The 24,517-nt window shown below is 38.2% G+C and overlaps 1 protein-coding gene across 2 annotated transcripts in view; it reads right to left on the bottom strand.

Annotated features, from left to right (window-relative positions):
• ATP6V1A (ATPase H+ transporting V1 subunit A) overlaps window positions 1-24,517 on the bottom strand; it is a 61,632-nt gene that overhangs the window by 12,405 nt on the left and 24,710 nt on the right. The window contains exons 2-8 of one of the 2 annotated variants that reach the window (XM_060098955.1): window positions 21,408-21,502; window positions 13,803-13,931; window positions 11,516-11,730; window positions 11,099-11,236; window positions 7,320-7,471; window positions 3,109-3,271; window positions 2,473-2,581 (exon numbers count right to left, since the gene is read on the bottom strand). In XM_060098955.1, coding sequence (XP_059954938.1) covers window positions 2,473-2,581; window positions 3,109-3,271; window positions 7,320-7,471; window positions 11,099-11,236; window positions 11,516-11,730; window positions 13,803-13,931; window positions 21,408-21,492 — 991 coding nt within the window. In that variant the 5' untranslated portion in view covers window positions 21,493-21,502. Of the gene's footprint in view, window positions 1-2,472; window positions 2,582-3,108; window positions 3,272-7,319; window positions 7,472-11,098; window positions 11,237-11,515; window positions 11,731-13,802; window positions 13,932-21,407; window positions 21,505-24,517 lie in introns of both variants that reach the window. The other variant, XM_060098956.1, reaches the window with a different exon arrangement.

Here is a 24,517-nt window from a genome sequence, read left to right as displayed (position 1 = left end):
ATAGTAGATGAGTATGTCACTTTCTCCTTCTCCTCATACGAGTAACCACCAAACAAGGAGAACAAGAAATATAGAAACACAAACTCCATAGTCAAAAACTAGGGGCCATGTTTAGCTTTACAACAAAATAATGAGGAAAGCCAACTAAATGAGATAAAAAACAAACAAGGGGGTGGAAAGACACGAAGAATTCACCTGAGGCTGCACATCTCAGATTAAGCTTTTGCAAACCAGAAGTACATCCTGAGGGGCAAAACCAAGAATCCGTTGTCTGGAACACAGTAAAAGGGGTACAGGGCTAGTGGCAGGGGTTCCTTGGACCCAGTTTGGCATCAAGGGGAAGTAGAGAGATGGGGACAAATAAAACAAAGGCAGGCACTCCTTTTCAGTAAGTAAAAAGTGAATGAGGCAGGGTAGAAGAGAAAGAATTCATTGTAAGTGGCCTTGTAGCTGTGGATTTTTGTGGCAGGAAAGAAAAAGTAAAATAACTTACACAACTCTATGCTATAACAAACTTCACAGATTACCAGGAAGAATTCCTGCTACCCTGGACCATAGTAACAACCATTCCCTCCCATCTCCTGCAAAGATGATTAATAGTAATAATAAACATCAGCACAGGAACTAAACAAAAATAAAAGAAAGAAAGAGACAGAAGAGCAGAGTACAACAAGAAAGAACCTGCCAAGAAACAAATGAAAACTGTGACCACAATTAATTAATAAAAGAAAATCTTAATATTGCATCCTACCACAAAATAAAAATCTCAAAGAATATACAGTAAGATCACAAAAGATGTTTCATGAGCCAGCAGAACTCAGCAAAGAGCTAGGAGGACATAAAGCCTTCATTGGAAGCAATACAAAGAATACACGTTGATTACCCTGTTAAAAAATGGATAAAAGGCTAAATAAAAAGAATTAGAGGGGCTTCCCTGGTGGCGCAGTGGTTGAGAGTCCACCTGCCAATGCAGGGGACATGGGTTCGTGCCCCCGTCCGGGAAGATCCCACATGCCACGTAGCAGCTGGGCCCGTGAGCCATGGCCACTGAGCCTGCACGTCCAGAGCCTGTGCTCCGCAACGGGAGAGGCCACAACAGTGAGAGGCCCGCGTACCGCAAAAAAAAAAAAAAAAAAAAAGAAAACAAAAAAACCATAATGGAAGAGAATAAGTTTCAGAAACAATTCTCAAAAATTTTCCAAAATAAAAGACATATTCATAAATTGAAAAGGTACACTATGTCTCAGGAAAAAATTATCAGAACTATCAATACTGGGATATATCCTAATAAAGTTATAAGACTTCAAGGTTAGGACTTCCCTGGTGGGGCCGTGGTTAAGAATCCGCCTGCCAATGCAGGGGACACTGTTTTGAGCCCTGGTCCAGGAAGATCCCACATGCCGCGGAGCAACAAAGCACGTGTGCCAGATACTGAGCCTGAGATCCAGAGCCCGTGAGCCACAACTACTGAACCCATGTGCCACAAGTACTGAAGCCTGCACAGCTAGAGTCCGAGCTCCGAAACAAGAGAAGACACTGCAATGAGAAGCCCGTGCAACGCAATGAAGAGTAGCCCCCACTCGCAGCAACTAGAGAAAGCTCGTGCGCAGCAACGAAGACCCAACAATGAAGGCCCGACACAGCCAAAAAATAAATAAATAAATAAATAAATAAATAAATAAAAAGAAGACTTCAAAGTTAAAGAGACATTCCTTTGGGTAAAAAGAAAAATCACCTATAAAAGGAAAAAAAGTAGGCCAGCGTCAGGTCTCTCCCCAGCACTTAATGCTGAAATAAGAGTTCTCTAGGCAAGAAATACTGATCAAAAAATTTTATACTCTGCCAAACTGTTAAAATTTAAAGGCAGCTGAAAAAACCCAGACTTACAAAGAAACAAGAATTCAAATTTTGTCCAACCATGAAACAAATGGAAAAATTGTAGTCAAGGGACTGCCAGTGGGCATGACTCCATTTTACTAGGTCTAAGGCTAATACAAATACTGGATTTATGGTTATAGAAAAGAATACGAACATTATAAATCCTGAAAATGAGGAAATCAAAGCACCAAAAGCTGGATGGAAGTGGGAGCAAAGATGAAAGGTAATATATAAACATACTGATATTCAAAGTATTTCAGTTCGAAGCTGATAATTCAAGTTATAGAGATACAGATATATTCAGAGATACAGCAATAATAAAACATATAATGAAAAAAAAAAAAACCAATAGTACATCAATACATCATTTTAAAGTCATCAAAAAGATTGTGGCAGCTCTATTAATGTCTTAAATTGACATTCTCAAGATATAATAATATGTGAAATATTAAAAAAATATTCTAGGAACATAGTTGTGTGTATGAAGGTACTTTAGAATGAAAGAAAAGTTCTTTGGAAAAGAAAAAGTTTGGTGCTAGCTTTAAACTTAAGAACAGATATGTTAATCGCTTTTATTCCAATTCATATACTCACCAGTATAAATAGAGGCTTCTCTAGCAGCAACAGGCATATTAGAGGTATTGGCTACCAATGCTGTCCTCTTCATGATTGACTCTACCTTACCATCAACTTCCATCGTGAGCTAGAGGCAAACAATCTATCAGTGATCCCCAGAACATTTCAGTCCCCTTTTCATAACTTGTTTATATTTAATCCCTCTTATAATCTGTATTCCCAAAGCCATATTCCCATCACTCCAACCTCTTCCCTCTATCCCACTGTGCTGTAAAGAAAACAGCCAGTATTTCCATTTCATAAATGAAGCCCATTATTTTATGGAAAAAGGAATATTACTACAGTAACCTAGTAGATCATATAAAGGCTATGTAAAGTTCACACCTATAAATATTTTGCCTATTGTACCTTTCTCCCAATAACTGAAAACCACCAGACCATAAAAAGAAACTTTCAAGTGTTTGACTGAAAAATTCAAATTCCTCTCCTTGAGTATACAAACTGAATCACAGATATAATTAGAAAATTCCTTAAAGGATCCTTGACAAATGAGAACACTGCTCCAGATCCAACACAAAGCTTTATTAATTGCCAATTAAAGTTGATTAGTGGTATTTTCTCTAGAATAGTATTGGAAGCTTTATAGATACAGACCTCTGGGAAGTCCCGGAGGACTTCAGACATCTCATTTCCTCTCTCGCCACATCCTACGTAGATGATCACATCACTGTTGGAATACTTGGATAGAGACTGCGATATCACGGTCTTTCCACAGCCAAAAGCCCCAGGGATTGCAGTAGTTCCTCCCTGTACACATCTATACAAATAAAACAAGCACGGATTACTTTACTCGCTAATACATACCAATAAATAACATAGGTAAGTGACACAGAAATACAAGTTAAAGAACGAAAGCACTTTATAATACTGTCATCTGTATCTATATATATACTTACAAAGATAGATATACAGATAGATATATAACAATTGCTCCCCTAGTTTCCACCTAGAGTAGTATATGTTGTTTATTATAAATTAATCATTTCTATCATCTTTAATAGCGAAAAGTGAAAGTATATTCCATAAGGTAACTGGGGAAGAGGAATATGAAAATAAATAAAATAGTACTAATGATATTCTGAATGCTTAAATAAATTAGTTTAGGGAAGGACAATATAAGAATTAAAGCTGAAAGAAAAATATAAATGCTTTGAAAGTTGTCTTCTGAGGTAAAAAATAAGATCTAAGAAATTCCTATCTTGTTACAGAGGTTAATAAACGAAGACTTTTGTTAAGGTGTTAAGTCAATCCCCTTTTACCCATTCAATAGCGATTTATGAGGTACTTCCAAGGTACTACAAACTATGCTTGAGACGCTGGAGAGACAACAGCGGAGAAAATAGCTATGTTTCTGTATTCAAAGAGCTCACATTCCAGTGGAGTAAACTGGAGAGTCAGCTTGTGATTACAGTACCATTTAGCAACCACTTTCAAACTTTCCCTAAAAGGTGTCAGTGGAGAGTGAAATACCGTTAAGGGCAGAGGGAAGTGAATGTCACAGGTGTATGTGTGCGTGCGGGTGAGTGTGTGTGTCAGGCAGGAGTGTCTGGGCAGGAGAAATGAGACATCATGCTAAGGGAAATTCCTTGGTAGTGTGTTTTATCATAAAATTCACACAAACACTGCATCCTTAATAATAATAACAGACTTTTCTCATATGAAACTAATACACATTAAAATGTTTTCTCCTTCAAACCTTTCAGTGACTCTGATACACTAAGAAGGCATGTCCATTCTGCCTATGGCTTTGTATACGTCTTTCAAGTCACCTTTAAGCCAGGGTGGGGAGGCAAGGCTGGGTGTGCCCCACTTTAGAAGTTCAACAATCCAATGTGGAAAGTGCTATCATAGAGACCATCCAAGGTTTGTGGGAGTACACAGGAAGGAGTACAAAGTCTGACACTGGATGGGAGTGGGGTTAGGAAATTCTTTCCAAAAGAAGCTAAGACCTGAAAGAAAATAGAAATTAGCCAGATACAAGGAAATAACATTCCACATAGAGGGAATAGAATGCCCAAAGGTCCAGGGGCAAGAGGGAGCATTGCTTGAAGAATTAAAGGTCCTCCATTAAACCTGGAAGATGGTGTATAAGGAAGCAGTTGGGCAGGGAAGTGGCTGAGACAATATTGGAAGGTAAGCAATAGTCAGATCATGGGTGGCTTTGTAAGGAGTTAAGGAGCGTGTGTTTGTCTTGAGAGCAATAAAGAGCTCTGAAGGGTTTCAAGCAAAATTGTGCAGGATCACATATGTGTTTTAGCTGGATCACTATGTAATATGGACAACCACTTGGAAAGAAGGCAAAACTGAAGATGGGAAGTCTGATTAAATGTGTTTGTTACAGGAATTAGGGTAAGATCCTTAATAATAGTCATGGAGTAGAGATGACAGATGCAGATAAAAATATTTAGGGAATAGAATAACAGCATTAGTTCACTAATTAGATGTGGGAGGGTAAAAATGATACTTGAGAGAAGTCATAGATTTTAGATTAGGCATTTACTGGATGTATGATAATGACATTGGTTGAGAGAGACAGCAAAGTTTCAAGGAAAGGAGTGGTGATTAAGATGATGATTTTAGTTTTAAACATACTGACTCTGAGGCACCTATAAGATATTCAAAAGGAGAGGTATAATCAGAAGTGGATATATGAGTCTGGAACTCAGAAGAGATCTGGGATGAAGATACAGGTTTAGAAATCATCATATATAGATGAACGTTTAAGTCTCGAGAGAGAATGAAGTCATCCACAGAGGGTAAGACATATAATGAGGAAAGAAAAGGGAAAACCTCCCCAAAATATCAAAATTAAGGGAGAAGGAACCTGCAACAGAGAATAAGCAATAGCTTCCTGTAGACAGAAGCTTACTGGAAAAGCAAAGAAAGAGGGTGTTTCAAAGAGGAAGGAGTAGAAAGCAATATCCAATATCCAAAGTTGTAGGAATTAAGAAAACACTAAAATGTACTTATTGAATTGGGAGTGACTGATGATGTTAGTGAGAGTAGTTTCGGTTGAAGGGCGGCACCACGGGCAGAGCAGTACAGTGAATTAGAGTGGGAAAAGTGGAGACAACTAATTTACTTTTTTTTTTTTTTTTTTTTTTTTTCCGGTATGCGGGCCTCTCACTGTTGTGGCCTCCCCCGTTGCGGAGCACCGGCTCCGGACGCGCAGGCTCAGCGGCCATGGCTCACGGGCCCAGCCGCTCCGCGGCATATGGGATCCTCCCAGACCGGGGCGCGAACCCGTATCCCCTGCATCGGCAGGCGGACTCCCAACCACTGCGCCACCAGGGAGGCCCTAATTTACTTTTTTAAAGAGGTTTGGCTGTGAAGATAGGCAGAAAAGTAGTGGAAGGTAGAAAGGGGAAAAGGGTCGAAGGTAGATGCCTTCTCATTAGATGGGAGATAAAGAGAATATCACTTAATGGGAGGTCTTTGAGGAAACATAAGGTGGGATAAACTCCAGAAAAAGGAGAGAAGTAAGGGATGGATGGGAATATGTACATTAACTGATGGAGTTCCAAATCTCATGGCCTCTCATTTGTCTGTGAAGGATCTAGCATAATCATTTGTTGAGAATGAAGGAGAAAGAAGACTGGAGTTGAAGCTCTGAGGCAAGTGGAGAGGTTTGAAATAGTCACTGAGGAGAGCAGGAGAATGATAATTAGGGAAATGCTGAACGACTGTGCCACAGTGGTGAGATACCAACTTGCACTTATTTATTTTTCTCAGCAGCCTGTGTGTAGACTTGGGAGAAGGAGATAGCAGGACTGATTCACAGTTGATATTTTGCCAGGTGGGCGTGACAGAAGACAAAGGAACCAAGAAAATTTAATATACTGACAGATGTTAGTAAAAGTGAAAGACTATTAAATTTAAACTGGATAGTGAAGGATATGGAAACAGGAGGTACTGACTAAATAAGAAGAGTCCAAGTAATGAAGATCTCATGAGAGAGTAATAGTGAGAACAACACACAGAGTAGGTTTAAAGGTAAGAGGCTGAAGAGTAAGTCATACAAGGGTTGGTGATCAGAAGTTGAAAGAATAACTACGTCACTGCTTCAGTCTTTTCTGTGAATTAAATGATGAAGTTATTTGTTAAAAGTAAAGCAGGGTAGGGCTTCCCTAGTGGCACAGTGGTTGAGAGTCCGCCTGCCAATGCAGGGGACACGGGTGCATGCCCCGGTCTGGGAAGATCCCACATGCCACGGAGCGGCTGGGCCCGTGAGCCATGGCCGCTGAGCCTGCACGTCCGGAGCCTGTGCTCCGCAACGGGAGAGGCCACAACAGTGAGAGGCCCGTGTACCGCAAAAAAAAAAAAAAAAAAAAAAAGTAAAGCAGGGTATGGTGATGCCTAAGATTTAAAGAGAAAGGAGGTTTTTAAGCAGGTGATGAAGAAAATGGCAAAGAGCAGACTACAAAGTAAGAAAGATTGCTGGGTAGCATAGAGAACCCAGTTGATGTTAGAACCCAGTTGATGTTAGAAGTCATCAATTTATAGTGACACCAATCTACTAATTCTGGGATAACTTAAGAAAAATAGTTATATTGTTTTGGCACAGATTTCCTTCTGGAAATTTCATTTTTTCAGAAAGTTTTAGAAATAATGCTTTCCTTTTGCAACTGTGAAAAAATAAATTTTCTTCAACAGTTTGATTCTCTAAATAAGCACTGGTAAAATACATTACTCTAGATAAAACGTATTACAGGATTAGCACATAAAATCTTTATCTATAAGGAAGTGAAACAATAAGCACATATAATAACTCTGAGGGAAAACCATGGGACACAAATCAAACTTACGGAAAAAGAGCATCAAGGACTCTCTGGCCAGTCAACAGAGGATGATTAGCTGGCAACTTCTCAGTGACAGGCCGAACCTGACGTACAGGCCATACTTGGACCATGCTGAACTTCTCCTTTATACCTTCAAATTCAAGCTCCAACACAACATCCTACAAAAATACAGCAGGACTTTAAGTACATTATAAACATTTCTTCCTCTAAAATCAAAGTAATGTCAGATTTCTCTTGGGGGGTTAGGGAGGTGGTATGTGGAAGTGGGGAGGGAGATTTACACTTTTTTATTGTAAATCTTTTTTTTTTTTTCTTTTTGCGGTATGCGGGCCTCTCACTGTTGTGGCCTCTCCCGTTGCGGAGCACAGGCTCCGGATGCACAGGCCCAGCGGCCATGGCTCACGGGCCCAGCCGCTCCGCGGCATATGGGATCCTCCCAGACCGGGGCACAAACCCGTATCCCCTGCATCGGCAGGCGGACTCTTAACCACTGCGCCACCAGGGAGGCCCTATTGTAAATCTTTACATACTGTTCTAATTTTTTTTTTAAGTGAGTTTGTTTTTATTTAAACAAAGGCTTGACTATCACAGTAACTAAGAGAGTCACAAATAAAAGTACATTCAGTAGCCATAGTTTTCATAACTGAGGATCTAAAATTAATGTGCAAATGGAAAAAAGTTGACTGTTCCCAAAGGGCTATTTCTGGCCACATAGATTGTACACAGGGTAGCCATCTTTAAGATCAAATAATGTGCCCAGATGTGTGAACCTTGTAGTGAGTTTTAACATTTTGATTCTAGAACATATGCATCAAGAAGTGAATTCTACATCAAGTATAAGTTAGAATGATTCTTGAATATCTTCGTACTGGTAAGAAAATGATGTTAAATTCCAAAAATTTACCAAGCTATTAAAGAAATTTTTTTTAAGTTAGTTCAATGTACATCTATGTAATATGTAGGACTACTTAGCTTATCATAAATGTAAAGACAAATTACACTGTTTACTGTTCAACAAGAAGTAAAAGGCAACATGAAAAATGAAAAATCGGGGCCTCCCTGGTGGCGCAAGTGGTTGAGAGTCCGCCTGCCGATGCAGGGGATGCGGGTTCGTGCCCCGGTCTGGGAGGATCCCGTGTGCCGCGGAGCGGCTGGGCCCGTGAGCCATGGCCGCTGAGCCTGCGCGTCCGGAGCCTGTGCTCCGCAACGGGGGAGGCCACAACAGTGAGAGGCCCGCATACCGCAAAAAAAAAAAAAAAAAAAAAAAAAAAAAAAAAGAAAAATCGGGCTTCCCTGGTGGCGCAGTGGTTGAGAATCTGCCTGCCAATGCAGGGGACACGGGTTCGAGCCCTGGTCTGGGAAGATCCCACATGCCACGGAGCAACTGGACCCGTGAGCCACAACTACTGAGCCTGCGCATCTGGAGCCTGTGCTCCGCAATAAGAGAGGCCACAACAGTGAGAGGCCTGCGCACCGCGATGAAGAGTGGACCCCACTCGCCGCAACTAGAGAAAGCCCTCACACAGAAATGAAGACCCAACACAGCCAAAGATAATAAATAAATAAATAAATAAATGTGACACCTTTAAAAAAAAAAAAAAAAGAAAAAGAAAAATGAAAAATCTATAAAAAATGAAAAATCCAAGGGGAAAAAAATCACAATCTCACTCTAGAGTAGACTTGTGAATAAATTCTGATCCAATTTAGTTTAGGAAGTATGAGAACCAGTATGCAGTCTGCCTTTTGGAAGTAGCAGTAGAAAGTTCATACAGGTAAAATGCACACACAAGTGAAGATTAATAACATTTTACATGTTAGTTGTGGTTCCTCAATTTCTACCAACAGCTGTTGGAACCCCTCCACTTATATAGCCCACAGTTCGAAGAGCCCCACCCTAAACTCATCACCTCCTGAACCCACACAGGGAGTGTTCTCTATCACAGGCACTTAGGTTAGATATCTAGATGTCGACTCACTGTTCTTCTTCACCCTCTTGACCCAACTGTCCATCAAGTCATGTTCACAATACCAGAATCTCTTTTTCTTCATCCCTGCCACAATCACAGATCAGACTACCATTAACACTCGTCGAATAATGTCTTTGAAAGTGTGGTCAAACATGCCAACTTTTTTCAATAGCCTGGATTCTCGTGGAATGCTTGATTCAGAATTTGATAATAAAAATGGTCTGGTGCCAATCCTATGACCACAGCATTAGGATCACTTGTTTGTATTCCTTTAAAATCAGGTAGGGCCCGATCATCAACCAGCAGCATGGGTCGGACTTGTTTCTGCTCTACCAAGCTTCCGGCTGCAGTCATCTTCAGAGATAGCAAACTCCAATTTTTTCAATCTTTCCAAGAGGTCTTTCTTGCTCTCTTTGGTTGTATTGGTCACAAACCTAACCATTACAGAAATAGCAAGTAACCTTTGAAGAGCTTCCTGTGTGCCTGGCACAGCTGTATCTTCAATGTGAAGTGTGCCACTGAGATCCACCAAAACAGCTTTTAATGCACGGCGTGCTGCCATCCTTCATTCCCGGGCTCCGCACGCTGTCCTCAGCAAAGGCAAACGCCCCGCTAGCAGAGAAGTCAGCACAGAAGCTCCGCTCCGCAGTGTCCTTGGCGGGGAAAAAGGTGCCGGGGCGGCTGCCTGAGGACGCCGGCTGTTCTAATTTTTTTTAAACTAGGTGCATTATTACTATTTTAATGATTTTTAAAAAAAAGCTTAGAAGTTTTGGAGAAAGGAGTATCTCAAGTAATAGAGGGATAGTTAAATAAATTACATGAATATGCATAGGAAAAATTCTTGAAGGGTACAGAAGGTACTCCTGGGACTGAGGGAGGGAAGAAATGAAAGCTTTCATAATTTATTTTCCATTCTTTATTTTGCTTACTTTATTATAATGCTCTTATACTGCTTTCATGAAAAATAGTGATCTATTAAGAACCCTAACATATTTAATAAAGTTAAATATTTTAAATTACTTACAAAAGCAAAAAGATAACGAGTAATACTCTAACATTTGTGAACACTGAGATGGTTTTAACTATTCACAAACAATCTCAAAGTCCATAGACCTATAGAAATCTGTAATCTTGTTGATGCATGAATCTGAATTGTCTACTTCAGGGTTTTCTTTCAAGTATAGGTGAGTCTCTAAGCTAGTGAGTAAGGTTAGCTGACTGCCCAGAATCCCGATCTTAATTCTTTTGTTCTGTATATGTTGTAGAGCACAGACTGATTCTTGTGAAATGATTAGAAAATTATTATCTTTTATCATATTTTATTGGGAAAAACTTATATGCTACAATGATCTTCTCAATAAAGCTATCTTCATACCCACAAAGATTATCATTCATCTACTGTATTTGGTATGATGTGACTATCAATAACATTAAAGGACTAAGTTTTAAGTGGCTCACCCGGAGTAAGAACTTATATAATCCATTCTACAATTCATTATGTGAATAGAGATTGACAAAAAGATCAAAGTCTATTCTATGCCTAAAGAATCAGAGGTTTAAATAATGTAGCATAAGTTAAGAAGGTAGGAAAATACTATACTAGCTATTTCTCTTCAAAAAGAAATAATATATTTTGCTTTTTGTATTCCCAAGCTCAAGTTTTAAAGAAAAAAATCTTAAATTAAAAAGTAATTATGGGAGTAACTTAAAACATACACATTAAATATGAATTCTGTAACTACTCAGAGTACTAAAACTGGGCAACTATCACATATAAATGGGGCCACTCTTGTAAGATAAAGTTTACATGATACTTACAGAGGTATCGTAATTTCCAGGTGGAGCAATGTAAGTGACAGTTCCTCTGTTTCGTGGGGGCAACATGATTTTGTGTTTGATGAGTGAGTTCTCGTTGACAATCCCATAAATATCTCCACCAGTGATGTGACTACCAACCTAGAGAACAAATGCACTTGTTTAATGTTCAAATAAATGTCAAGCCATTTAATGTTCAAGAAACGTCAAGCAGACTCACCCTTGCTATTATTTAAATCATTTGCTTCATTTATCAATAGAACACATTTGTTCTATAATCCTTCTAGTGGAGCTAAAAAAAAGATGTAAAATATGCTTCTGTGGTCTATTTTTATTTTGACTAAGAGTACAAAATAGTTCAGTAAACACTCTTTTCACATTCTTTCACCAATTTTAGAAGTTTAGGTTACAAAGACATACCCGTAGGTTTTTGCAAGGTGTGAAATCCCATTTGACATCTCTGCTAAGAGCAGACACATTTACTCCTCTGGGAATGTAAATACTTTGAGTCTGACTGCTGATATCCGACAAAGGTCTTTGAATACCATCAAAAATGGCTCCCATAATGCCAGGACCAAGCTCTACTGAGAGGGGTTTACCAGTGCGGAGTACAGGATCTCCAACAGACACACCAGCTGGAAACAGCAGTTGAGAAAAACTCACTATGAAAGATTAGAGATACTATAAAAAGGAAATACCACAGTTTAACAGGAAATGATACATAAGACGCTAAACCTGAGATTCTCAAACTTTTAGTCCACAGCATCCTTAGTGTTTCAGTAACATTTTCATAGTGACCTACAACAAAAGATATATATGTGTGTGTGTGTGTATATATATATAAAAAATAATAATTCCATCTATTAAATAATTATGTCCAAACATCTTAATATATGTGTATGTCCTAACAACTAAGTGGTACTTCGAAAAATATACATAAATTGAAAGAAAAAAGAACATTTTAATTTCATTTTAAAATAACCTCGGGCTTCCCTGGTGGCGCAGTGGTTGAGAGTCCGCCTGCCGATGCAGGGGACACGGGTTCGTGCCCCGGTCCGGCAGGATCCCACATGCCGCGGAGCGGCTGGGCCCGTGAGCCATGGCCGCTGGGCCTGCGTGTCCGGAGCCTGTGCTCTGCAGCGGGGAGGCCGCAACAGTGAGAGGCCCATGTACCGCAAAAAAAAAAAAAAAAAAAAAAAAAGAAAAAGTAATCTCAATTCTTACAAATGGGATTTATGTGCCTGTTGGGTATTCTACAATTTCTAAACCTTGGAGTCACACTGAATACTCATCCCACATCATTTTTGTATCCCACTTGGTTTTTGGCTTAGCAATTGCCAAAACTCAGCTTCACAAAGATATGATATCATCGACAAGAATATAGTACAGTCAAATAATAAAAGTGTTTATTATCTCAAGCTACTAGTTCTCATGGTGTCTGAAAAAATGTCTAATATTCCCGTGTTTACCGTAAAACCTTAAAATATCCTGGAGCACCCACATGAGTTTGCTGCAGCTGCCCAGAGTGCCCTGGTGCACAGTTTGGGAACCACAGGCTTAAAAATAGAAGCAAAAGCCTCTCCATCATACTTTGTTTCAACTACACAGGTGAGGAATATCAGTTCCCTAAAAAGGATATTAGGACCTGGACAAAAACTTAAACTCTTATGACTAAGAAACAACCAAAAAAATCTTCAGACTTAACAATCATTAAGGGATTTATTAATAAATGTTGCTATATTCATAAGCTGGAATTCTATGTAGCTGTAAAAAAGACTAGGCACTTCTATGAATTTTGCAAGAAAGATCTCCAAAATATATTTTCACTTCCAATATTTGATTATGAAATATTTCAAACCTACAGCAAAGCTGAAAGAATTTTACAGTGATCTACCATAAACACTGTACTATATTTATCACATATTTATCCATCTTCCACCATACATATATTTTTAAGTGAAAAAAACAAGGTGCAGAACAGTGCATATAATATGCTATCTTCGGGGGAAAAAAAGGAAATAAAAATAAAAAAATATATTTATATTGGTTCATATAACAAACTAGAAGGATACAAAATAAATGGAACTAACAAAATGGGCTGCATGAATGCACGTCTGTTTTGAAAATTGGCCAAATACATGATAACAAAGGCAGAGCGGGTTCTCACTATACACATGATAATTTCTTTATTTTAAATCTTCAAACCATGTAGAAGACTAAATAAAAGATAAACCTAACAATAGAAAAAAATCCTTTTGATTAGTGATTATTTCATAGCTATGAAGACTCTTAATTTTATTAAAAATTTCAAATTAAAAATTTTAATTTTATTAAAAATTTTCAGATTTTGTTTAGAATTAGCACTCTAATACTGACAGAGAGAACAGGTACCATAAGCATATATTTTAGTATGGCAAAAAACCTGTACCAAATAAAACTTAATTAAGTAGCCAAAGAAGTAATGCTGATCTTGAGAATAAGAGCAATGAAATATTAAGAGCAATGAAAGGTCAGGAGATAATACTAATTTCTTAAAATAAGAGCACTAATTCTTAGTACCTTTCTTCAATAAACTCCTACATATCAGGTTTCTTCAAAACACCAATATTCCACGTTTCTGATACCACTGGTGCTACTTCTACCTTTGCCATAAATCTTTCAATTCTGATTTACAGAAAATGGCTAGAAATTGAACCAAAAAGGATACAGGTTTCTTCATACACCTGGATAGTGGCCATGTCACCCTCCAATCGGATAATCTCTCCAACCAACTCACTGTGGCCCACTCTCACCAGTTCATACATGGCTGCACCTGCCATGTCACAAGCTGTAACCACTGAAAAGAACAAATGAGTATTAAGATAATTAAAACATCCAATAAATCCTATAATACACTTCTCTCATATATTCATAGGAAAAATAAAATACCTACTATGGAACACACTATCTCATAAAAAGACAGTTTTAAAAAGTTATACTTGATTTAAAATACTGTGTTAGCCGCAGAAATACAAAGCATCCTAAGAGACTACTACAAGCAACTCTATGCCAATAAAATGGACAACCTGGAAGAAATGGACAAATTCTTAGAAAGGTATAACCTTCCAAGACTGAACCAGGAAGAAATAGAAAATATGAACAGACGAATCACAAGTAATAAAATTGAAACTCTGATTAAAAATCTTCCAACAGGGCTTCCCTGGTGGCGCAGTGGCTGAGAGTCTGTCTGCCGATGCAGGGGATATGGGTTTGTGCCCTGTTCCGGGAAGATCCCACATGCCTCGGAGCGGCTAGGCCCGTAAGCCATGGACACTGAGCCTGCGTGTTCGGAGCCTGTTGCTCCACAACGGGAGAGGCCACAACAGTGAGAGGCTCATGTACCGTAGAAAAAAAACTTCCAACAAACAAAAGTCCAGGACAGATGGCTTCGCAGGTGAATTCTATCAAACATTTAGAGAAGAGCTAACACTCATCCTTCTCAAACTATTCCAAAAAAGTGCAGAGGAAGGAATACTCCCAAACTCATTCTATGAGGCCACCATCACCCCGATACCAAAACAAGACAAAGATACTACAAAAAAAGAAAATTACAGGCCAATATCACTGATGAATATAGATGCAAAAATCCTCAACAAAATACTAGCAAACAGAATCCAACAACACATTAAAAGGATCATACACCATGATCAAGTGGGATTTATCCCAGGGATGCAAGGATTCTTCAATATATGAAAATCAATCAAGGCGCTACACCATAGTAACAAACTGAAGCATAAAAACCATATTTTCATCTCAATAGATGCAGAAAAAGCTTCTGACAAAATTCAACACCTATTCATGATAAAAACTCTCCAGAAAGTGGGCATAGAGGGAACCTACCTCAACATAATAAAGGCCATATACGACAAACCCACAGCAAACATCATTCTCAATGGTGAAAAACTGAAAGCATTTCCTTTAAGATCAGGAACAAGACAAGGATGTTCACTCTCACCACCATTATTCAACACAGTTTTGGAAGTCCTAGCCATGGCAATCAGAGAAGAAAAAGAAATAAAACGAATACAAATCGGAAAAGAAGAAGTAAAACTGTCACTGCTTGCAGGTGACATAATACTATACATAGTGAATCCTAAAGATGCCACCAGAAAACTACTAGAGCTAATCAATTAATTTGGTAAAGTTGCAGGATACAAAATTAATGCACAGAAATCTCTTGCACTCCTATACAGTAACAATGAAAGATCAGAAAGAGAAATTAAGGAAACAATCCCATTCACCACTGCAACAAAAAGAATAAAATACCTAGGAATAAACCTACCTAAGGAGGCAAAAGACCTGTATGCAGAAAACTATAAGACACTGATGAAAGAAATCAAACATGACACGAACAGATGGAGAGATATACCATGTTCTTGGATTGGAAAAATCAATCCTGTGAAAATGTCTATACTACCCAAAGCAATCTAAAGATTCAATGCAATCCCTATCAAATTACCAGTGGCATTTTTTACAGAACTAGAACAAAAAATCTTAAAATTGGTATGGAGACTCCGAATAGCCAAAGCAGTCTTGAGGGAAAAAAACGGAGCTGGAGAAATAAGACTCCCTGACATCAGACTATACTACAAAGCTACAGTAATCAAGACAATATGGTACTGGCACAAAAACAGAAATACAGATCAATGGAACAGGATAGAAAGCCCAGAGATAAACCCACGCACCTACAGTCAACTAATCTATGACAAAGGAGGCAAGGATATACAATGGAGAAAAGACAGTCTCTTCAATAAGTGGTGCTGGGAAAACTGGACAGCTACATGTAAAAGAATGAAATTAGAACACTCCCTAACACCATACACAAAAATAAACTCAAAGTGGATTAGAGACCTAAATGTAAGACCAGACACTATAAAACTCTTGGAGGAAAACATAGGAAGACCATTCTTTGACATAAATCATAGCAAGTTCTATTTTGATCCACCTCCTAGAGTAATGGAAATAAAAACAAAAATAAACAAATGGGACCTAATGAAAGTTAAAAGCTTTTGCAAAGCAAAGGAATCCATAAACAAGATGAAAAGACCACCCTCAGAATGGGAGAAAATATTTGCAAATGAATCAATGGACAAAGGATTAATCTCCAAGATATATGAACAGCTTATGCAGCTCAATATTAAAAAAACAAACAACCCAATGAAAAAATGGGCAGAAGACCTAAATAGACATTTCTCCAAAGAAAACATACAGATGGCCAAGAAGCACATGGAAAGCTGCTCAACATCACTAATTATCAGAGAAATTCAAATGAAAACTACAATGAGGTACCACCTCACACCAGTCAGAATGGACATCATCAGAAAATCTACAAACAACAAATGCTGGAGAGGGTGTGGAGAAAAGGGAACCCTCTTGCACTGTTGGTGGGAATGTAAATACAGCCACTATGGAGAACAGTATGGAGGTTCCTTAAAAAACTAAAAATAGAATTACCATATGACCTAGCAATCCCACTACTGGGCAAATACCCAGAGAAAACCATAATTCAAAAAGACACATGCACCCCAATGTTCATTGTAGCACTATTTACAATAGCCAGGTCATGGAAGCAACCTAAATGCCCATAGACAGATGAGTGGATAAAGAAGATATGGTACATATATACAATGGAATATTACTCAGCCATAAAAAGGAACGAAATTGGGTCATTTGTAGAGACATGGATGGATCTAGAGGCTGTCATACAGAGTGAAGTAAGTCAGAAAGAGAAAAACAAGCATCATATATTAATGCATTTATGTGGAACCTAGAAAAATGGTACAGATGAACCAGTTTTCAGGGCAGAAATAGAGACACAGATGTAGAGAACAAACGTATGGACACCAAGGGGCTAAAGTGGGGCGTGTGGGGTGGAGGTGGTGGTGGGATGAATTGGGAGATTGGGACTGACATGTATACACTGATGTGTATAAAATGCATGACTAATAAGAACCTGCTGTATAAAAAAATAAAAAACATTCAAAAATTCAAAAAAATATATTAAAAAATAAAATACTGTGTTAGTTTCAGGTGTACAGCAAATGATTCAGTTATATACATTTCTTTCAGATTATTTTCCATTTATAGATTATTACAATATATGGAATATAATTCCCTGTGCTATACAGTAAATCCTTGTTGCTTATCTATTTCATGCACAATAGTTTGTATCTGTTAATCCCATACTCCTAATTTGTCCCCTCCTGCTTCCCTCTCCCTTTTGGTAACCATAGATTTGTTTTCTATGTCTGTGGGTCTGTTTCTGTTTCATATACAGATTTATTTGTATTATTTTTTAGATTCCACATATAAGTGATATCATACAATATTTGTCTTTGACTTACTTCACTAAGTATAATATTCTCTAGGTTCATCCATGTTGCTGCAAATGGCAATATTTCATTCTTTTTATGGCCGAGTAATATTCCACTGTATATATATACCATATCTTCTTAAGCCAGTCATCTGTTGATGGGTACTTAGTTTGCTTCTACATCTTGCCTACTGTAAACAGTGATGCTATGAACGTTGGGGTAGATGCATCTTTCGAATTAAGAGTTTTCCTCTTTGCTGGACATATACCCAGAAGCAGGATTACTGAATAATATGGTAGCTCTATTTTCATTTTTTAAGGAACATCCATATTGCTTTCCATAGTAGCTACACCAATTTACATTCTCACCAATAGTGTAGGAGGGTTCGCTTTTCTCCACGTCCCCTTCAGCATTTATTATTTGCAGACTTTTTTGATGACAGCCATTCTAACTGCTTTGAGAAGATACCTCACTGTGGTTTTGATCTGCATTTCTCTAATAATTAGTGATGTCGAACATCTTTTTATATACCTGTTGGTCAGCTGTGTGCCTTCTTTGGTAAAATGTCTATTTAGGTCTTCTGCCCATTTTTTGATTGGGTTGTTTGTTTTTTCAATATTGAGTTGCATGAGCTGCGTGTATATTTTGGATATTAACCCTTTGTCAGTCACATCATCTGCAAATATTTTCATCCATTCCATATGTTGTCTTTTTGTTTTGTTGATCAAAAGACACAGTTTTAGGGACTTCCCTGGTGGCTCAGTGTTTAAGAATCCGCCTGCCAATGCAGGGGACACAGGTTCAATCCCTGGTCTGGGAAGATCCCACATGCCATGGAGCAACTAAGCCCGTGCGCCACAACTACTGAGCCTGCACTCTAGAGCCCACGTGCTGCAACTACTGAGCCCACGTGCTGCAACTAATGAAGCCTGTGCTCTGCAACAGGAGAAGCCACTGCAATGAGAAGCCTGTGTACCACAACAAAGAGTAGTCCCCGCACGCTGCAACTATAGGAAGCCCGCACGCAGCAATGAAGACCCAATGCACCCAAAAAAAAAAAAAAAAAAAGACATTTTTAGCATATGACATAGGGTAAACAATAAAATTTGTTAGACTAAAGATTACTTATTTACATAATATACATGAAAACTATATTCATTTTGAAGTTCTATATGACAAACTCTTACCTAGTAGCATTGAGGCAAGTTTTGATCAACCTAGGTTGCTATAATATATGGAATGATGGGTTTTGGAACAATAGTAATAAAAAAAACCTTTAAAACTAAAATGAGAACAAGAGCTTTAGCTAGTTGCATGATAGAATGCCACACAATTATCAGTTTGCTGTGTTGTCACCATCACTTTGAGAAATATTATATAAAACAACATCTTTACTTTCTAACACTTTATACCAGTGCTTCTTAAAACTCTTCTGGGGCTTCCCTGGTGGCGCAGTGGTTGGGAGTCCGCCTGCCGATGCAAGGGACACGGGTTCATGCCCCGGTCCGGGAAGATCCCACATGCCGCGGAGCAGCTAGGCCCGTGAGCCATGGCCGCTGAGCCTGCGCGTCCGGAGCCTGTGCTCCGCAACGGGAGAGGCCACAGCAGTGAGAGGCCCGCGTACCGCAAAAAAAAAAAAAAAAAAAAAAAAAAAAACTCTTCTGGAACAAAGACTCTTGATAAACTAATGACAGATCTATCTAGAAAACCTCCCATTTGCATCAAAAATTTTTTTCATATCCCATAGGATGTTTATTTCATATCCCATAGGATGTTTATAATCAGTCATCACCACTGGGTGAAATCCTAATTAAAAATCCCTATTTCTTATAAATACTGAACTAAAATTTACACTTATTATTTTGGTTTATTTGTTTGTTTGTTTATTTATTTATGGCTGAGTTGGGTCTTCGTTGCTGTGCGCCGGCTTTCTCTAGTTGCGGTGAGCAGGGCCTACTCTTCGTTGCGGTGTGCAGGCTTCTCATTGCAGCGGCTTGTCTTTGTTGCGGAGCACAGGCTCTAGGGTATGCAGGCTTCAGTAGTTGTGGCACATGGGCTCAGCAGTTGTGGTTCGTGGGCTCTGGGGCGCAGGCTCAGTAGTTGTGGCGCATGGGCTTAGTTGCTCCACGGCATGTGGGATCTTCCGGGACCAGGGATGGAACCTGTGTCCCCTGCATTGGCAGGCACATTTTTAACCACTGCACCACCAGGGAAGTCCTGATCATGTTGTCTAGTAAGCAAAAATTACTTTTCTGGAAGGAGGGGAATGTTGTACATTTTCAGATATGTAGAAATAAGTCTTTTTTTTTTAATTAAGGAATCCACTTCTACGACTGTCATGAAGCCCAGGCTGAGTTAACAGTGACAAGTTATGGAAGTAACAACATCCCACTCTGGACTTGCTGGTTATAACCACTGTCTTCTCTCTCTAACCTCAACCTCTCTACCTCTACCTCTCTCTGTCTCTCTACCAGACTCATGAGGCCTCAATTCCTGCCGTCCTATTCCTGGAAGATGCCAAAGCCAGCTATGTAAGAGGCCTTTTCAGGAGAAGACGACTTCTGTCTTCCCAGAAGACAAAGCCTCTACTATGCTTTATGAGGCGGATAGCATCCCCAAACCACAGACAGGTTGGGACCTGCGCAGGCCTCAATGGAATAAGTCTCTTTTAATATTTAGCCTTCTGATACAATTAATTAGAACTATGAATTAGGTAATATTCGAGTGAAAACTATTAAGGTATTAATATTTATTTAACATTGAACAATGGAAATTTATTAATTTTATAAATACTTACCTCTGAACCTATATATAAGAATAGTTAAAGATGCACCAAAATACCAGAGATCACTAAAGTTTTAAATCATATTTCATAAACAAAAGTATGCCATTTTTCTACTATCTCATTAAGTACTTAAAAATTATAAATAGGTTCCAAGAGCACTTAACTATAAGTTTCAGAAAAATATTTTTACCTAAACTCTTTTGATAGTGTTCTTTTGCCTTTTCCCTAAGAGTTCTTGTGTATAGCCTCTTTCCTAAAGACCTTACAATCCTCAAGGGGAAAAATTGTTTCTCCAAATGGCAAAAAGAGATTGAAAACAGTGAAATATATTATCTGCTAATAAGTTCAAGCTCAAACACCAATTTCTAAGCAGTAGAAGCTTCTTAGGGAGAAATAGGCACAGTGACTGACAGTGTTTTCTTTGCATTAACACCAAAAAAGGGTCATCACCTCTTCTGTGATTAGAACAAGAAAAAGACTACAACATGACTTTGTAAAAAGATATAAGGAAAAATGAAGTTCCATGGCACTAAAGATACAAATCAATGAGCAGCTTTACCTATGGAAACTATGAACCACATTTTGCAACAGAAGTGTGGAATAACAAAATGAATACTAAAACAAAATTTATTATTTAAAATGCAGTACCCCAAGTGTGGGCAGAACAAACATAAACTGCTTTCCATTCTCATTATCATGTCATAAGACTATTTTCCTACAGGTAGCTTGCGTGATATCTGAAAAACCATTCAGAAGGATTTATACATGCAAAGAGCCAAGGTTGATATTTCTGAGAAATGCTCTGAAAGCAATTATTAAAATTCAAATCCAATTAATAGACATCTAGGCATCACATACAAAAACCTATAAACTTTATAGTCTTTTAACCTCACGTTTAACAAAAAAATTAAGACATATAACACCAACTATACATTTATATAATAAACAGGATATCACAAATTAGTACCTCAATAATTATCAAATTTAGATAATAAATGTTACAGTAGCCCTTATGATGGAGGTATTACCTCAGTCTTACAGCAGCTATGAAATCTTTTAAAGACAGAATTTATGTAGGTGAACAGAAACTTGTGTATTTCTGCCTCAAACACCTTGAAAAGACATTAATTGATGTTAGGAATTTTTACTATTGAGATTATTATGTATTACTTACCAGGTCCTGAGACCCCATGCACATAACCAAACGTGCTTTCTTTATCTTCATCACGTATTTTGGGTAGCTTGGAGAAATCCATCATGTTAACTCACCTATGGTAAAAAAAAAAAAAAAAATTAAGTTATAATTACAAACTTTAAAGCAAAAGAACCAATATAGGTAGTGAACTTTGGTGTATTCTTGAGTTATTACCACTTCTTCAAAGTAAAATATAAAATTCTTAAGATTTGGTTAAAAGTACCTCATTCTTGGATAGTCTACAGTTACTAAAACTCAGAATTAGATAGCCGTATGCAAGACATTCAATAGAAAATACCCCATGGAATGTAACAGACTGTGAATTCTTTCCAACCTCTTATCTAGCCTGCCAACATCTTGCCCTCCCATTATTTCTCTGACCTCCTCTCTAACTACTCTTCCCCTTAATTAGGCTGCATAAACACTGAACTCTGCCATTACTCAAAGCACATACACATTCTGCCTTGGGGTCTTTGTACATGTTCCCACTGTCTGGAGTACTCTTCTGCCAGACGTCCGCTTCTATATACCTCCTTCAGGTCTTTACTCAAATGTCCCCTTCTCTGAGAGGCTTCTCTGCCTATCTGCCCATCTATTTAAAATACCTCCCCTCCTTCCCTGCTTTATTTTTTTTTTTATCATCTAACAAGTTATATCTTACATTTAAAAAAATGTTTAAATGTAAAATCTACCTTTAAAATATTTCTGGGATCATTTTTCCCTTTTTTCTTTTTTTAGCAGAACACAGAATAGTGTAAGAAATTTAGTTCAACTTCTTTACTTTAGAGATGTGCAATCTGAAAAACCCAAACAATGAACTACTCAAGTCCAAATAGAAAACTGGTTACAGATCCCAAAGTAGAAAGTTTCTATGTAACTGTTGGTCTAACTTATTACTGAAAATTTAATAAAGAAGATAAAATATATGTACATTTAAAAAGCTAAATAATGTCTCCAAACAACCATAAAGTAAAGGTCACAGGTCAATATGTAATAAAGTATCAAATAATACACACTTATTTACTAAAAGTTCAAAGATTAGAACGTTTGGGGAAAACATCTTGAAGGTCAGGTAGAATTAGCATAGGAAAAGGAGAGCAAAAGGCATTTCAGGTGGGGAAATAACGAGAACAAAAGAAGGGAAATAAAAATTTCAGGAACAGTTAACAGACCAGCCAGACTGGAATAAAAGGTTTACGTTATGGCAACAGTGAGAAATAAGGGAGAGACTAATTTGTGGGTCTTGAAATGAATGCCTAGTGGGCTTTATCCTACAAACAATAGGAAATAACCGAAGATTGAGGGAGAACTGTTACAGAGAAGAATGATGTCTAACCAGTCTAATGTTAAGTAGGGGAAGGGATGCAGGCATGAAGAGAAGTTGAAAAGCTCCGGAAATAGTTATGGGTTGAGTGTCAATATGTTACCAGAGTTGTCACCAGACCCTTGCTCAAAACCCACCAACCCCTCCTTGGAATAGGAACTAACATATATCTTTAATCACAGGGTCTGGACACAAAGAAAAGAAGCTATAGGAAGAGAAAAACAAAAACCGGATAGAACCAGCTGAAACCAAGATGGCGATGAATCTTAACTCCAAGAGACCCCGAGTCTCTTTCTACACTGATTTTACTACATTAGTGTACTAAATGACACACCTACTGGCGGCTGTGACTGGAAGTCACTGACCAGAAAAGGACAGAAAAGTGGTGGCATCCCATTTCCAGAAAACCTGCCTCTTTCCCAGAAAACTAATGCATATGCATCCCCATCATCAGTCTCACTCCTTCCCCCTATTGTCCTTATTCCTTAAAAGCAAATCCGACTTGCCATTAAGGCAAGAACTTGATTTGTGAACTAAGTTCCCACTTATCCATTCTGTGGCCATTGAATAAAGCTTCTGTTCCTTCAATTTCTGCTTTGGTTTCATTTTTTGGCTGCTGGAACCCGAATGGAAAAAACCTTCTCTGTGGAGGCAGAGGGTCTCAGTGGGCTAGGGCCCGAGCAGGGGTCCACACAACTTAACTGGTAACAAATGGACTCAATTTATTAAATGTTTACTGAGCTCCTACCAAGGAAAAGGTACTGTGTTAAACTTAGGGAATAAAAACTATGAATAGAAGGAGATTTCACTGGTTTTAAACAACTGTACCATAAAACAAAATTACTTAAGTGTTCAAAATGACAACACATTGGGAGCAAAGGAGAAATTGATTCAGATGTGGGAAAAGTGTAAACCAATGGGGATGAGTTGGGGAACAGATAAGAACTGGAAAGTAAGGTTCAAAGCTGAGTTGAGTCCAGATAGAAAGAATACAGAAAGGGAGGAAAATCAAACCCTGAGGCTTAGGTATTAATTCAGGCAGGGTAGAGTGGTGTTTTTCAGTCTTTCTGGAGTCATTGAAGGATGGCTACAGAACCCTACACTCCTTGGAATACAATTTGTAATCCATTAACCAAGGTATCAAAGAATTCGGGAGGGGTGTGTAACAATAAAGTCATTAACAGTGGATTTCTGGTTTGATACACTTAGTGCCTTCAGAAGGGGGACAGTGTACAGGGATAACAGGGAAGAATTAAAGAGTGATTAAAGAAACAAGCAAGAGTAAAAACAATTAAAGATCAAAACCATATGGCGATTCACTTTGTTATACAGCAGAAACTAACACAACATTGTAAAGCAATTATACTCCAATAAAGATGTTAAAAAACAAAAAAACCCCAAAAACACCACATGGCGATATGGGAGACTTTCCAAGTGAGAAGAATATGATCAAAGGGGCAAGAAAAGTACCAATACCTTAAAGATGGTATCAGTGATAAGGTAGAGACTATCATCACTTTGGTCATTTATTGATAAAGATGAAGTTAGTGTATAAGTCCTTAGAAATCATGGAAAAATAATAATAAATCTGATATTACAGTCACAAATGTCAATGTAAAGGAGGCAAGGATTTTGGTGTCAGTAGGAAAATTGGAGGAAGGGCAGTTGAGGGAGGAAGTAAAGAAAAGGGGAAACTGGTTTATTAGGATTTTCCAGCCTCCTAAAGATGCAGGAGGGAATTGTTGAGTAAGTAGGAGTGGGACTG

Source organism: Mesoplodon densirostris, chromosome 5, assembly GCF_025265405.1.
Source record: "Mesoplodon densirostris isolate mMesDen1 chromosome 5, mMesDen1 primary haplotype, whole genome shotgun sequence".
NCBI lineage: Eukaryota > Metazoa > Chordata > Mammalia > Artiodactyla > Ziphiidae > Mesoplodon > Mesoplodon densirostris.
Note: the sequence above shows the minus strand (reverse complement) of the source record. Positions and strands in the feature narration are given on the sequence as shown.